Below are 15,856 nucleotides of genomic sequence, written 5' to 3'. Positions count from 1 at the left end.
TTGCCAAGCAGAATTCTGTGGCTGTCCCTGGATACAGTGGGGAGGAACGTTGTGATCGATTGGCAATGTCTGCTGTAGGTTCAGAGAAAGGATGGCAATCACTTGTTTTCTGCTTTGGATGTACTATGGAAACAGACTTACAGGGTTTAGGGGGCTTGTCTCAAAGTCATGCAAAGCTGGTTATTGGAATTGCCAATACTGAGGGAGTCCGAGCACGGGTTGGAAAAGCATTTCCAGATATAGAGCATTTCAGAAGGGAGCATTAAGAAGAAAAAGCAGAGATAATGTGAACACTGTGATGCAGCAGACTGACCTCCCGACAGACCAGACAGTTCTCGTGGGTTAATATCCAATTTTTATAGCCTCAAGACAAAGTAAATTCCTACTGGACGGTTGGCGTTAGGAGATTGGTTGAGACACTATAGTGTATTTACTGAGCAGGTATCTTGGCTTGATTGGAAGACAGGAAACTTGTTAGTGATGATCAGGGGGCTTTTAGTAACGGTTACAAAGGGGCTCCGTCAGCTTCGAAGGTGTCCTTGGCTCTGGGCTCCACTTCTGAGGCCTTGGTGTGAGGTCTCAGATCTGTGATCCTGGGACGCAGGACTCAACAGTTGGGACTAGGTCTCCTGTCTTCTGACTTGCCATCCAGTTTCTCTTATGTCTTTCTGATTCAGTTAAATCTGACTCTTTGATGCTGTTTCAGGAATCTAAGACTCTCTTCTCATAAGAAAAGCTGCTTCTTCTTATAGGAGAAATTAATGCGTAGCCCTTCTGAAGGTCAGTTGGATTCATGTCATGCCTTTGCAGGAGAATTCTAGTGGGGTCGAGTTGCCAGATTTAGCATATAAGAATACAGGGCACCCAGTTAAATGTTTGGTTTATTCTTAAACAGTTATTTGTTGCACTAGATGAAGCTCAAATTTGATTAGACATCCTGAATTTAATCTGAATTTAGTTCCTAGGAGGCGTCAAGTGGATAGGGACTTCTTGTGTATGTATTTAACTTTATATATTGACGTATATGTATTCTGGTGTGGGCTTTCCCGTGTGGCTCAGTGATAAAGAATCCACCTGCCAATGCAGGTTCGATCCCTGGGTCCAGAAGATCCCCTGGGGAAGGAAATGGCAACCCACTCCAATATTCTTGCCTGGGAAATCCCATGGACAGAGGAGCCTGGAGGGCTACAATCTATAGGGTCACAAAAGGGTAGAATGTGACTGGGCGATTAAACAACATATGTATCTGGGGTTCTGACCATCTCACCTACCAACCACCTGATTATTATCTGCCAGTAATCTGACCACGGGAGCACTTCAGGCAGCTGTACTTTAATTTTAGTTCTGAATACAGTTGTTCCTCAGTATAACGAGGGGTTGTTTCCAGATGTCCTGTGGGTACCCAAATCCCTGGATGCTTGAGCCCCTTCCGATCAGCCCGCAGTATCAGCTGAAGCAGAATGGGCATATACCAAGGACTCACTGCACAGTTAAACCCGGGGCTTTTCTGCAGAAAGTCCTTGAAACGCCATCATCGTTTCAGAGTAAGTCAGTAACAATAGAGGTGCACTGCGCGTGAAGAATGTTGTCTGAAGCTGTGGCAGGGACAGATTATAGAGACATTGTTTATTTGAGTGGGGGCAGTCTCTCACAAGCAATCTTGTAGAAGATAGTGCTGTAATTTAAGAGGATGGCTGCAACATTTTAGGATTATGATTTTTCTGCCTTCAGTGATTTCAGATTATTTCTTGGAATTCTGACCAGATTGAGCAAGGCTTAAGTTCCATAAATTCTACCACCTCCATGATGGTCCTGGAGCCGAGCCACGATCTGGTCTTCTTCATATGGCCGCTCATAAACGCCTTTGCCAGCCAGGAAACGCTTTGGTTCTAAATGACTTCATACTGTGGGTAACCCTTTGGATTTATAGTTCCTGACTAATAAAAACACAATAAAATGATGTCAATTCAAGACTCATTTCCTTCCCTGTTTAAGTTAGGGTGGGATAATTTAAAATATATATAAACTAGGATTGTTTTACATTATTTTTGCTTTAAAGAAATCTCTGGATTGGACAAGCAGTTGTGTCACCAGAAAACTTCAAAGATGGTGTTCATGCATACTTCAACCTATAGTGTCGAGACTTTTTTCTCTGCAGTCCTCTGGAAGTGTAATCATGTGTGATGACCCCTGACTATCTAAGAACTTATATAAGAATTTTATGTAAAGTATATTTATTATATAAATTGAAGTTCAAGATCAAAAGGGTAGAAATTAAAAAAAAAAGACCTCTGTTAGTAACTACTTGTGATGCAGACTTTTTCAATGCACATGCAAACAGACTTTAAAAATGGGATAATCACTGAGAAGAGTTTAAAAATGGGATGACCAATGAAGACTCTCTAGGAACCTACTTGGCTCTGTTAATATTTCTTGAACATCTTATGGTGCCCAGGCATTTCCATCCTCATTTTTAATGACACTGTATATATTCTACTGGATGAATGTATCACAGCTCATTTAACCACGATTCTGTCATCACTTAGGCCGTTTCCCAATTTTCCATATTATAAACCTTGCTGCAAGCTCTTTCTTGTAATTAAATCTTTGTCACACGATCAATTATTTTCTTGGAATACGTGCTTTGAAGTTGGAGACTCTGTGAGTTTTGTATCCTAGACAAAACAAAAAGGAAATATGTTGGCTAAGCCAAATATGTTGGCTAATATGTCAGTGTGTCTTTTGGAAACCATGGCACAGAATTTAAGCAATCCTCATGGCAAATTTCTTTTTTAAATTTTCTTCTCCCAAAAACTCTGGTTACCCAACATATTCAGTACATCTTACACTTGATCTTGGTCCCACATTGAGGGACGCATGAAGCCCACGAAAAGTGTGGTCCTGCGTGCTCCTGGCTGTGTGTGTGTGTGTGTGTGTGTGCACGTGCTCATACATGCGCGTTTGTGAGCACGCATGTACGGTAGAGACTGTCTGGTGAAAAAAGCCAAGGGGCATTGAGGCTGCCTGGTTTTCCTAAGCCTGCATTATAATGATGATGGTGAAAGACTGCCCGGGTTCTCCCTGGCAGAACTAAACCAGACCGTGGACCCCGCACCAGTCTTCTGGGGTCAGTCTTTATCCCGTGTGCAGAGCAAGGGCGGTGTGTGCAGTTTTCACTAAGTGAAATTCGCGTGGTCTAGCCACAGCAAATATTTTGGTCATGCTTGAGCGTGTCCTGATGGTGACAGGCTTGATTACCAGTTGAAGTTGGAAGTAGACGTAGGAAGTACATTAACCAGCATGAAAGAAAGACAGTTGAGGAATGGGGCTTTTCCCTCATAGCACAAGGATCTGGTTGTGAAACAGGGTGTCAGTGAAGTTTTCCTGAGAGGCGGGGAGTAAGGTGTGTGTGCTCATCACAGAGCAGGGGTGAAGCAGGCAGGAATTCCAACCTCATGTGTATTGAGGCTTGACTGTGTCTTCTTGCTCAGTGGCCCCCAGAATTGCTTTTCTCATCTCTAACAGGGTTCCCTGGTGGCTCAGAGGTTAAAGCATCTGCCTCCAATGCGGGAGACCCGGGTTCGATCCCTGGGTAGGGAAGATCCCCTGGAGAAGGAAACGGTAACCCACTCCAGTATTCTTGCCTGGAGAATCCCATGGATGGAGAAGCCTGGTAGGCTACAGTCCACGGGGTCGCAAAGAGTCGGACACGACTGAGCGATGGAACGGAACGGAACAGGGTAAGAGGAATACTTAACTCCTGATGAGCTGGAACTTGAACCCTTGAGTGAGCAACCAGCTGCCTGTGGCTTTTGCAAGTTTAGGAGAGGGATTTACAGAGGGGACACTTCTTCAAAATCTGTTCATCATGGCCAGGTCTTGGCTCCAAACTCTAGTGTAAACTTCTTGTAACTGGACCTGGACCACTCTGAGGCCCGAGGGCTCCTTATGCTTGAACTCTATGCAGCCCTAAGCAGCTCCAGAAGGTGTTCCTTCTGCCTTTCTCAAGATGGGGCAACAGGGCTATTGCACCCCTTCCATGGACTTTTGGAGAAAAACTAGAGAAGGAAGGGATTAAGGAGTGGGGCTCTGGTGGTCCAGTGGCTAAGACTCTGCACTTCCACTGCAAGGGCATGAGTTCAGTCTCTGATTAGGGAACTAAGATCATGCATCACATTTTGTTGTTATTTAGTTGCTGAGTTATGTCCAGCTGTTTGCAACCCCATGGACTGTACCCCGCCAGGCTCCTCTGTCCATGGGGTTTACCAGGCAAGAATACTGGAGTGGGCTGTCATTTCCTTCTCCAGGGGATCTTTCTGACCCAAGGATTGAACCATGGCTCTTGTATTGGCAGGCGGATTCTTTACCACAGAGCCATCAGGGAAGTCTTACTTGTCATGTAGTGAGGCAAAAAAAATAAAATAAGAAAATTAGACAAGCAACTCTACAACAGAAAACAAAAAAAAAGAGGAGTCCTGCACTGCTTAATTTCCACTTGCTCCCTCCCCGATTCTTGGCTCATCTATCTTTCCCATCACAGTTCTTTTCCCGAGAAGCCTCTCTCTGCACACAGCATTGCCCAGACTCCCTTACTTCCTGGAGCTGTGGAGTTTGGCTGGGGAAGGAGAGAGAGAGGAGACTGGAGGGTGGAGGAGAGCAGGGTCAGAGTTTCCTGCCTTGGCTCCCTCCCCACTTCTGCCTCATTCTAGTCTTGCTGGGTGCTACTCCAAGTGTGCTTCCTGGAGGAGGGTCTTCTTCCGAGTCTCCCAGTCTCGGCAGCATTCAGCAGCCACTGTCACGTCCCTCCCCTCCAGACCTGGGGCAGTGATGGTTCCTGCCCTGGCGAGTGCTTGGATCTTAACACCTCTGCTTGCTTCTTTCACCTTGCCTGCCTTTCTGAATCCAGTTGTTCCACCGACCTCTCTTTATAGTGAAATCCTTTTTAGTGTGTCCTGTATGGACGCTGAGTGGCACATTCAAAGGAGAGAAGAACCCATAGAGACTATGGTAGGTGGCCTCGACTTTGATCTCATCCCTTGTCATTCTTAAGCGACATCCCAGCATTGAGGGTCCTGACGTGTCCATACTATGCTGCTCCTTCGAGGGGGTGATGGAAATGGGAGAGGCACTGTTTTTCCTGAGAAGGAAATAAGGTACAAAGCTAAAAGGATCCAGGATGGTACCAGTTACAAAGAAGACACAGAGCAAATGGCAGCTGCTGGTGCCTTTAGACATCAACTGATGATCTCTCTTGTCCATGGGATTCTCCAGGCAAGAGAATCCCATGGACAAAGGAGCCTGGCGGGCTACAGTCCAGGGGTCACAGAGTCGGACACGACTGAGCGACTAACACACACAAGAAGCAGGAAGGAAAACGTGATGATAGCGATGCAGCCAGGTGGTGAACTAGGATAGCATTTCAGTGCCCCATAGCAGTGATATTATTATGTTGGCTAAGGAAGGCATTGGGTTTACTGGCTCTTCTTTGATTCTACAAAGAGACTAATCTCCAAGGATGCTTTGCTCCTTCTCTTTTATAATTATCAAAGATAATTGCATAGATTTTTGTACATATTAGGATATTGATATAAAAAATCAGAAGATTTTAGGGGAAGAAGAAGATTTCAATTGAGACCAATCCATTTTTTCATTAAAAGTCAACTGGGAGTTAGCATTAAGACAACCTGTAGTGAATGATCATCTCAGACGCCAGGTTTGTAGAGTGCACAGTATTGAGCAAGTCTGACAAAATACCAGTTTTCCTTGGTGGCTCAGAGTAAAGAATCTGCATGCAATGTCAGAGACCCGGCTTTGATCCCTGGATCAGAAAGATCCCCTGCAGAAAGGAGTGGCTACCCACTCCAGTATTCTTGCCTGGAGAATTCCATGGACAGAGGAGCAAAATTAGATTATCTCAGAGAAAAGCCATTCTGGCAACAGATTGATTTTGTATAACGCAGACAAAATGGTTTTGATTTTATATGAAATCAGCCTACAGAGGTCACCTGTTGCTTTTGACTGACCACCAATAAACTCTCTTTCCCTATACTTGGCGCCTTTATTTTCCATATGACTTAGGTGGGGCTGATTCTGTCCTCCGCTCTAGGAATGGACATGTGACATGGCCTAGCCAATGGGAACGTCACCTTCCCTTAGCCAATCATTGATTAAGGGGCATACTCATGACTCAAGCAGGACCAATCAGAGCTAAAGGATTGTCATCCTTAGATCTTTTGCTAGGAGTACTGAGAAAGAGAAAGAGAAAATGTATATATTTTTTCTGTTGAGACTGCGAAATGCAAACCTGGAGCTGTTGGTGACTGTCTTTGTCACAATGGCAGGTGTCTGCCTGAAAGTGAAATCCACACTGGGGAGAACCCATCTGTGAGATGGGGAGAGGTGAAATCCTGGTGACAATGAATGAGAACCCAGAGATGGCTCGAGAATTTAATGTTACTTCATTGAGTTCCCCGTTCTTGAGCCTGTTTGAACTGGATTCTGTCCATTATAATCTTAAGAGTCTTGATTAACGCACAGGATGGTCACAGGGCTTTTCTGGGGTACTATTTCTCTCTCCACCTGCAAGAATTTGGGATAAATTGGGAAACTGGGATTGACATATATACACCACTATGTATAAAATAGATAATTAATGAGAACTCACTGTATAGCAGAGGGAAAAAAAGAAAGTACGATCTGTTTGTAGGGCATATATTAAGTGAATCTGAAAATGTATTCCAATATACAGGAGGTGCAGAAAATAGTGTTTGACTTCACTTATATGAGGTATAATGTTTCCCTGGTAGCTCAGCTAGTAAAGAATCCACCTGCAATACAGGAGACCCTGGTTCAATTCCTGGGTCAGGATGATCCTCTGGAGAAGGGATAGACTACCTGCTCCAGTATTCTTGGGCTTCCCTGGTGGATCAGCTGATAAAGAATCCGCCTACAGTGCAGGAGATCTGGGTTCAACCCCTGGGTTGGGAAGATCCCCTGGAGAAGGGAAAGGCTACCCACTCCAGTATTCTGGCCTGGAGAATTCCATGGACTGTATAGTCCATGGGGTTGCAAAGAGTTGGACACGACTGAGTGACTTTCACTTTCACATACGAGGTATCTTGAATAGTCAGACTTGTAGAGTTTGAAGGCACATTGGTAGATGTCAGGGGCATGGAAGGTGGGGTGGGGAGACGCAACAGGGACTTAGTGCTTCATGGGGACAAAGTTTCAGTTTAGGAAGGTGAAAAATTCAGGAGATGGATGGTGGTGAGAGCTGCACAAAAATGTGAATGTACTTGGTGCCACCAAATATTACAGTTAAATGTGATTAAGATAGTGCTGCTTATATATGTGACTTTTATCACAATAAGAATCATTAAAAAAAAGAAATTAAACACACATTTTATATCATATGATATAATCTATTGATTGAGATAAAAATGTGAACTGTCTATTGGTTAATACATAGTAAATGACTAATTTTTAAATATTCAGGAAAAAGTAGGCAGAGGCTAGATCCCAAAGAGTCTAATGCCTAACTAAAGGCTGTTTGCAACAATATTAGGAAGGATAACACCTTTTTAGAGTGACTGGATACCCTCCTCAAAAAGACTTAAGTGAAATGGCATTTAATGGCAGCCATAACTGAAAAGTCCAAAGGGAGAGCTGGCTATTATAGACAAGTCTAGATCAAGATCCAATTGATCTTCAATTTCTCCCTTTATCTCTGTGTTCGGACACCATCTGTGCATTGTTACAGTCTCACGTGGTTTATGTTTCTGATTGTAATGTGGTTGTTAAAGTCTCACAGGGTCAAGTCCAATGGGAAAGAAAGAGAGTCTCTTTTAAAGACATACCAGCAAAGTATCACAGTTCTGTTTGAGTTACCTGAATGAATTATTTTGTTAAGCAGAATGCTATGCTTTGATTGACCTGGTTGCAAGAGTCGATTCTACCTAGAAGCTCAAAGATGTAGCATGTGAAGGAAGGTGGTCCTTTAGGAGGACACGGGGTATGAATACCAGAAAAATGATATGCATGTCAGGTAACAAATAAATAAATTCAAATTGTTGTTCAGTCACTAAGTTGTGTCCAATTCTGTGACACCATGAACTGCAGCATGCCCAGCTTCCTTGTCCTTCACTATCCCCCGAAGCTTTCTCAAACTCATGTCCGTTGAGTTGGAGATGATATCTAACCATCTCATCCCCTGGTTCCCCTTCTCTCTCTGCCCTCAGTCTTTCCAAGCATCAGGTTTTTTTCCAGTGAGTTGGCTCTTCACATCACGTGGCCAAAGTAATGGAGCTTCAGCTTCAGTATCAGTCCTTCCAATGAAGATTCAGGGTTGCTTTTCTTTAGGATTGATTGGTTTGATCTCCTTGCTGTCCAAGGGGCTCTCAAGAGTCTTCTCCAGAACCCAGTTTGAAAGCATCAATTCTTTGGTGCTCAGCCTTCTTTATGGTTGAACTCTCACATCCATATATGACTACTGGGAAAACCATAGCTTTGACTGTAAGTGATGTCTCTGCTTTTTAATACGATGTCTAGGTTTCAAGAAACAGTTTATTTTGTAGAGATTTGAGGGCCATTGATGGCTTTCAGGCTGTGGAGTGATCTGACCATGTATGTAATATAGAAGGATAGATCAAGCTTAATATGGAGAACGGATTGGAGGATTGTGACCAGGGGCCAAGATTCATCTAAAAGGTTTTTTGTTTTTTTTTTTACTAGTTCAGAGGAGAGATGGTAAATGTCCAAATGAAACCTTGGCACTGGCAATGGAAAGCTACAATGATTCAGAAATGTACTCTTAGGGGCTAGAACCATAAACACCTACGGTGAATGAAATTCACAGGGGATGGGAAGGAAGACATCCAGAATGTCCCTTAGGTTTTGGCTTTGGTGACAAGGTGAGTAGTGATATCGTCTATTGATAGTGGAACTAGGAAGGAGAGAGAAAGGAAGGTATTAAGTAGCAATAGTGTTAGTCGCTCGGTTGTGTCCGACTCTTTGCGATCCCAGCGACTGTAGCCTGCCAGTCTCCCTTGTCCATGGAATTCTCCAGGCTTGAATACTGGAGAATCTCTTCTCCAAAGCAACAATAGCTAATATTTAAAATGTATTTTAAATACAAAACATCCATGATCTTTTTCATTGAGTGGCTGAGAAAAAGTATGTTTAAAGTTCATGGAATCTTTTTTTTTTTCCCATTACAAACAACATCATTCACAGTGATGAATGACCTGGGAGTGCTCTTCTGTATACCCCCATACAAGGAAACACACGTGTTCTGTAAATGTATAACAGAGGTACATGCATGTTCATGCAGACACAGTTTTGTATTAATCTCACCCTTTCATTTTTGTTTATTTATTTTGCCTTTTTGTTCTCATCCTCTTTTGACCCGTGTGTCCTTTCTGTATTTTATCAATCTTTCCAAGCAGCTTTAAATCCTTATGGAATGAGACAGTACATTGTCAACCAACATTTCTTGATACATATTCATTACAAGTCAGCTCTTATGAAGAATGACTGGAATGGGACTTGGAGTTTTTTTAAACCAAAATCGTTCTCCTTTCTTTACACAAATATCAGTAAAAGTGAATAAATTGTATCTGTCATTTTTTTTAGGAGTAAAAGACACCTGCTTTTGCTTAAAAGTTTATCCTTTTAAAACCAAAATAGCCTTTCCTTTCCCACTTTAGCTCTCTGATCCCCATCACAATCCTGCCAGATATTTCAAAATAAAATTTATTCCTTGGCCTAGAACCAAGACTCCAGCTAAAGAAACTTCAATTTAAAAAGCTACTCAAAATAGGCTTTGCAAGAAACATGTAAGAGATAAGTAAATAAAATGGAGTCCAAAAAATGAATGCATTAAAGGATCATGATGAGAAAAAAATTTAAATTACATAATACTCTTCTGGGTCATGACTATCTTCCATGACTTCTCCATCTTCAGTTTCTTCAGCAAATCCCAGTCTTCAAAGGGCCTGTATTTTGTTCTTCCCCAGATAAACTTTTCCTGTTGGCTGATTGTTGTTTTTTTCTTAAAAAAAAAAAAAAAACACACACACACACACAAAACTTTATAGCTTGGAATTCTAGGTTCAGCTGCTATTTAGAGGCAGATGACAATGGCAACCCACTCCAGTACTCTTGCCTGGAAATTCCCATGGACGGAGGAGCCTGGTGGGCTGCAGTCCATGGGGTCGCTAAGAGTCGGATACGACTGAGCGACTTCACTTTCACTTTTCCTTTCATGCATTGGAGAAGGAAATGGCAATCCACTCCAGTGTTCTTGCCTGGAGAATCCCAGGGACGGGGGAGCCTGGTGGGCTTTCGTCTATGGGGTCGCACAGAGTCGGATACGACTGAAGCGACTTAGCAGCAGCAGCAGCAGCAGACTATCTCAAACCACCTCTTATCTCTCTTCGCTAATCTTTATTGCCCTTGGCCTCCCAGACCAGAAGGAGAACCATGAGTGGAAAATGCATGGCAGGCAGAGGAAAAGGGTGAAAGCAAGATAGATATGCAAGATGAGAGAAGGAAGTATTGCCCACATGTACAGCTGCTTGATCATTGTAAATTTCACCTTTGATAATAGTAGCATCCAGCTCTGGAACACACAGGGGCTTCACACTTTCTTGTGAATGAAGTCTCCAGTTCTCAGGTTGCCGTTTGAGACACTTGCAGATATGGCCTAGGGACTCCTCTTTCGGGTCTCTGCACTCACTCCCGTGCTTTGCCCCCATTGTTCCCTCTATTGGAAGTGCCCTCCCTCCCCTTTGGCCATTCCAAGTCCCTTCTGTCACTTCAGGGCAAGGGGGCAGAGATTTCCCTAGTTGTTTTTTCTCTCACATCCCGATTTTGGAGTTAACATTTTCCCCTCAGCATTCCTTCCAAAGTATTTTGTCTTTATCTCCAGTTTTGTGCTTGTCATAGTTTAGCATGATTATTTCCAGAATTCTAGGTATTTTGTGTGTGCATGCGTGTCATGGCCTTTCCTGTTTCCTCAGAAAGTGGATGGCAGGGGTTGCACCAAATTCATCTTGGTGGTGTATTATCTTCACAGAACCCAACGTAACGATTCACACAGAGAGGCATTGAATGATATTTATTATATGGATGAGCAAAGAATGTGGCAGCATGGACAGGATGCCAGAAAAAGAGGGAGCTAGGGAATACCGTTACTGTTGGCCAGGGCAGTGGCGTGAGAGTTTATGGGCGAGGTGACCTGAGGAGTTGCAGCTCTGTGGGGACCGATGCTGACACTGAGAAACAGTGGCACTGAAGGGTGAGGGAGACTTAGGGGGACAGCTATTTGCTCAGAGGTTTGGTCATGCCCTCTCCTCCTCCTGTTCGCTCCTTCCGTTAACTCATTCGTAAATCAGTGGTCATAGAATTCATTACCTGGGAAACCCATGAGAAATAGTATCCTCTTATGATGTAAAGCCGTGCCCTTACCTGTGTTAAAACTAAAACGACAAATATTTGTCCTGAGACACTATCATGATAAAGAATTTAGGGAAATGACCTACTGACTAATCTCTGAAACCTGTTTCTCTTCATTTTCCATTATCACTCCCAGGGTATCTCTAGATTTTTTTCACCCCTTCCTGACTGCAAACACCACTGGTGTTTTGAGGATGAGATGGGAGAGACTACAGCTGTTGAATCCCGTGTTTTATTTGCACAGCTCCCACCTATTTAAAAATACACACCTTAGCACACACAGTATTCTTCCAGGTGTAAAATCTTCTCTGGTTCCAACCCCCAGGAATAACAAGTCCTGTGTGCCTCCAGCCAACCTATTCGCCATGGCACTTACCGTACTGAACTGTGACAGTATGCTCAATACACAGGAGCCTAGGGATTTTGTCTTAACTCATTATTAAATCTGACCCAACAATATAGTGTCTGGATCCAACAGTCTAATGAAAGAATTGTTGAGTGAATATATACAAGCATGAAGGAAAAAATAATACAGCAAAATAATCACTTTATTTTGTTTGAAATTACTTGGCATCTCTCACCTTGGTGTTTTTACTTATTACAGTCTTTAGAGAATTGTCAAGGACTTTGGGATGTTTTGATTCTCTTAAATAACAGGCAAAAATGCAATTTTATGAAGATTTAATGAGACAATATCATTGCCAGCTGGTTTTAGCACTCAGGAAATTTAATAGAAAATTTGTAACATTAGTCTTTAATTTGCTTAAATATTTATGAACATCACTTTTGAGAGAACATATCTGGGGTTTTTGTTTTATATAATTCATTTTGGTGTGGTTTCAATGGTTTTAACAGATTCTGCTAGAACTGTCTGTAAATGCTCTGGAATCTGAGTGGGAGTCTTTTTGGATCTCATTTCTGCTCCTTCCAACCTCCAGGGCCCCAGATTAAATCAAAGTGTCCGCCATGAGGATCTTAGGACATTCAGGCCAGCAGTCCTCATCAGAGTTCATCGTCTTCTGATATGGAGTCTAGATAATCTGTGTCAACATACAGGAGAAATCCGGAGAACAAGCTGTCAGCCCAACCTGGGTCTGAGAAGAGCCCATTCTGGTCAGTGAAGAATATCTCCAGCCAGACTTCATCTTCTGGCTGCAGATAGATGACCGTGGACCCTGAAGCCACGTCATGGTTTCCTGTGTTGGCATCAAAGGTCTTTATCCGATACTGCCCATTGTGTACCAGCCCGATGGCCAGGTGCTTATTTGCCAATGTGATATCGTAAGAAAAGTAATAGATCCCTGGGAAGGCACAGATGAACTTTCCTGTTGTAGGGTTGTAGTGCTCTCCCTCGTTGAAGAGGACCTTGTTGAATATAATTGGCAGCCTTTCTTCTGGGTAGCTGGTTGTGATGCCAACAGAAAAGGCGGATTTGAGCACGATGCTTCCACATCTACACACTCCAGGCAGCCCCGGGTCCCCTTGCTCTCCTCTGTCTCCCTTTGGTCCAGGAGGCCCAGGAGGACCTACTTCTCCTTTCTCTCCCTCAGGTCCCACGGGTCCCTTCTTCCCAGTCTCTCCTTGGTCCCCTTTCTCTCCAGCAAGGCCCAGGGGTCCAGTCTTACCTCTCAAACCTTCAAAAAGAGTTTAAAGTTTAGTTCATAGTTCCTGTAAATATAGAGTCACAAACAACATGCCCACATACCTTGTTTGTCTTCTCAACTTTCAACAGTATACTACTGAATAATTCATATTAAAAAAAAAAATCACTGATGTGCTACAATGAAGACAGAAAAATTTCATCAAAATATCAAGAAAATTTTCCTGAATATATGAGAAATCATCTAAAACTCAACTAATTAAAAAAAATTAACCATCATTCTGATGATGAATCACCTGCTGCTAAATTAGACACACACAGACACTCATCATTACCGGAGGAGTTCAAAAGCATGATGATATTATTCCCCAGAGTGGGGTCATGTGGGTAGGCAGGACAAGATGAATCCTAGAGGTTACTTAGTTGCATGCCCCCTTCAGCTTTTATCAGTATTAATAATAAAAAGTTAATTCAAGTTAGTTTAGCTCACATTTATTAAACATTTACAGTGTCCCAGCTGTGTGACTTAAGTGCATGCGTCATCTGCTTTAAGTCTTGCAGCAATTTTGTTAGCTAGGAATTATTATTACTTCTAACTGTAGATGGAAACACTGAGCCATAGAGAAGTTAGTTTGTTAGGAGGAACAGAGTTAGGGAAGGATGGAGAGGTGGTCTGGACTCTAGCCTGCCTAGCTCTGGCACCTGGACATCTTTTGAGAGACGTGTAAATTGTGAACTGCACCACAGAGAGGGTTTCTCAACATGTCATGACAACTAAACAGCCATGACTGCCACCACTGTGTGGGACTGTTTTTGGAGGAGAAAACTGAGTCCCAGACAGGGAAAGAAACTTGCTTCCGGAGCAAGTCTAGGACTGGATATTGAGCTTCATGATGTTCTCCCTTCATCAAGATGCCTTTTACCTTTGGGGCTGAAATTAAAAGAAAAAAAGTTTTTTTGACTCTACAGTTAAGTGGATGTATTATTTTAGGCAAGTCCTTTAATTTCTCTGGGTCCCCATATATGTAGGAAAGACATAAGTGCTGTGACACATAACAGTGACCTAAAAGTATAAAATATGTCATTCAGAGTTATGGCCAAATCCATTTCATAAATAGGTTCTTAAAAAGTATCCAGATTATTGGTAATTTGTAATGCACTTTTATAGTTAGAGAAAGTATATTGTTGTTATACTGTGTAATTTTACTCTTAACTATGTATCTGTTCTCAGGAATTTTATTAAACTAAGTCTTTTATGATGATAATACTTTGATATCACTTATTTGGCTATTACACATACATCAGTTTATGAGTTTTGATTATTTTTTCAGTTATTTGGCAAATTTAGCAATGAAGTTTTCTGGATAATACAAGCTTCAGGAGAATTAAAGTTATACCCTTAAAACAGCAAGTATTTTGTCTCAATGATTTGATAAAGAAGTTGTTTAGTAATTTATGATGCAAAAAAAAAATGCTCATGATGAATGCAACTCTTTTTTGGCCACATGGGGTTGCAAAGAGCTGGACACGACTTAGTGACTTGACAACAGCAACAACAGGATCAGCACTGTTACTGATCATAGGGCTGTCCTCCAGCTCTAGATGACCTTTGTTTGCTGTTAAGTTGAAATTCTGTTGCAGGGAAAAGCCAATTCTGACTCCGTGTTGGAACTGTTTCTCTTTTTATCAATTTTATTATTATAATCATACATAATGGCCCATCTCAGAGAATCCTGCCCCTCTGCCTGAATGTTAAACTAAGTCTTGTTTAGGACCCTGGCCATCTGTAGGTGTCAGGAAGAAAGAAATTAACACATCCCCTGCCTGAGGCTTGCCATTCCAGGAGAGAGTAGAAAGATTAATGGCCTTTTTACTTTATTTCCTCACCTTTCCTCATCTCTGATCTATAAAAGAACCTGAAATCCAGACCCCATAGATGGTTATTTTGAGACATTAGTCTAACATTTCCTCAATCAGCTGGCCTCCAGATAAAGTCGTATTTCTTGCCTCAACACCTTGTCTCCGATTCCTTGGCCTGTTGTACAGTAAGCAGAGCAAGCTTGGACTTGGTAACAATTTCAATAGCCCCAGACAGAACAAACTAGTATTTATTTCTTGAAATAAGGCCATGATAGTCTGATCTTTTGATGTTTGTTTCCATTTGGTAGAAATAGAATATGAATACTATTTTACTGTGAAAAACTTTTGAATCAAGGACTACAATTTACACATTGCTATTTTATTTTCAATAGGAGCTGTCTTTATACATGACTTTGATGTGTCAATAAAAAAACCTTTTGGCATCAGTAGCAATTTCTGCCATTAAATTTCATTATGTACTAAAATTTCTCTGGCCCTATAACTTTGGGCAAGTCAACTCTTGTCTGAATTTCAAATGCCACATTTGTACTATGAAAATATTGGATCTAAATCCACTCTAAACCAGGCGGGGAAAGTAGTAAACAGTGACTCAGCAGACCCGATAAGCTCTGGTTCAGCTGTGGATTAGTTGGGTGAGTGTGAAGAAGGGGATTTATCTCTACATCTTTAGTTTCTTGGTGCTTGAAATGAAGGTTTTGGACTAGATTTCTTGAGGTCTTATTCTCTTGAAAATCTTAGAGACCAGACCATAAATACTAAGATGCAGTTTTACAATGCCATGAAAGGGTCTTTATAATCTCAACACTTGGATCTCTATAGCTATTGAATATTTTGGACTGCTGGGAGTTAGATAACCAGGGACTCGCTGTAATAATTTATAGTAACTCTTCCTGTGTGCTTGAAGGGCCAATAAATGAAGAG

The 15,856-nt window shown here is 42.1% G+C and overlaps 1 protein-coding gene across 3 annotated transcripts in view; it reads right to left on the bottom strand.

Moving 5' to 3' along the window:
* Positions 1–11,989: 11,989 nt before the first annotated feature.
* Positions 11,990–15,856, bottom strand: part of C1QTNF7 (C1q and TNF related 7) — a 128,257-nt gene continuing 124,390 nt past the window's right edge. For all 3 annotated transcript variants that reach the window (XM_088836512.1, XM_088836514.1, XM_088836513.1), the window contains exon 3: positions 11,990–13,088. In XM_088836512.1, coding sequence (XP_088692638.1) covers positions 12,457–13,088 — 632 coding nt within the window. In that variant the 3' untranslated portion in view covers positions 11,990–12,456. The remainder of the gene's footprint in view (positions 13,089–15,856) is intronic.

Source organism: Moschus berezovskii, chromosome 5 (genome assembly GCF_049115385.1).
Source record: "Moschus berezovskii isolate FMDL1 chromosome 5, NW_MosBer_1.0, whole genome shotgun sequence".
Lineage (NCBI taxonomy): Eukaryota > Metazoa > Chordata > Mammalia > Artiodactyla > Moschidae > Moschus > Moschus berezovskii.
The sequence above is the reverse complement of the archived record's forward strand: the minus strand, read 5'-3'. Positions and strand labels throughout refer to the sequence as shown.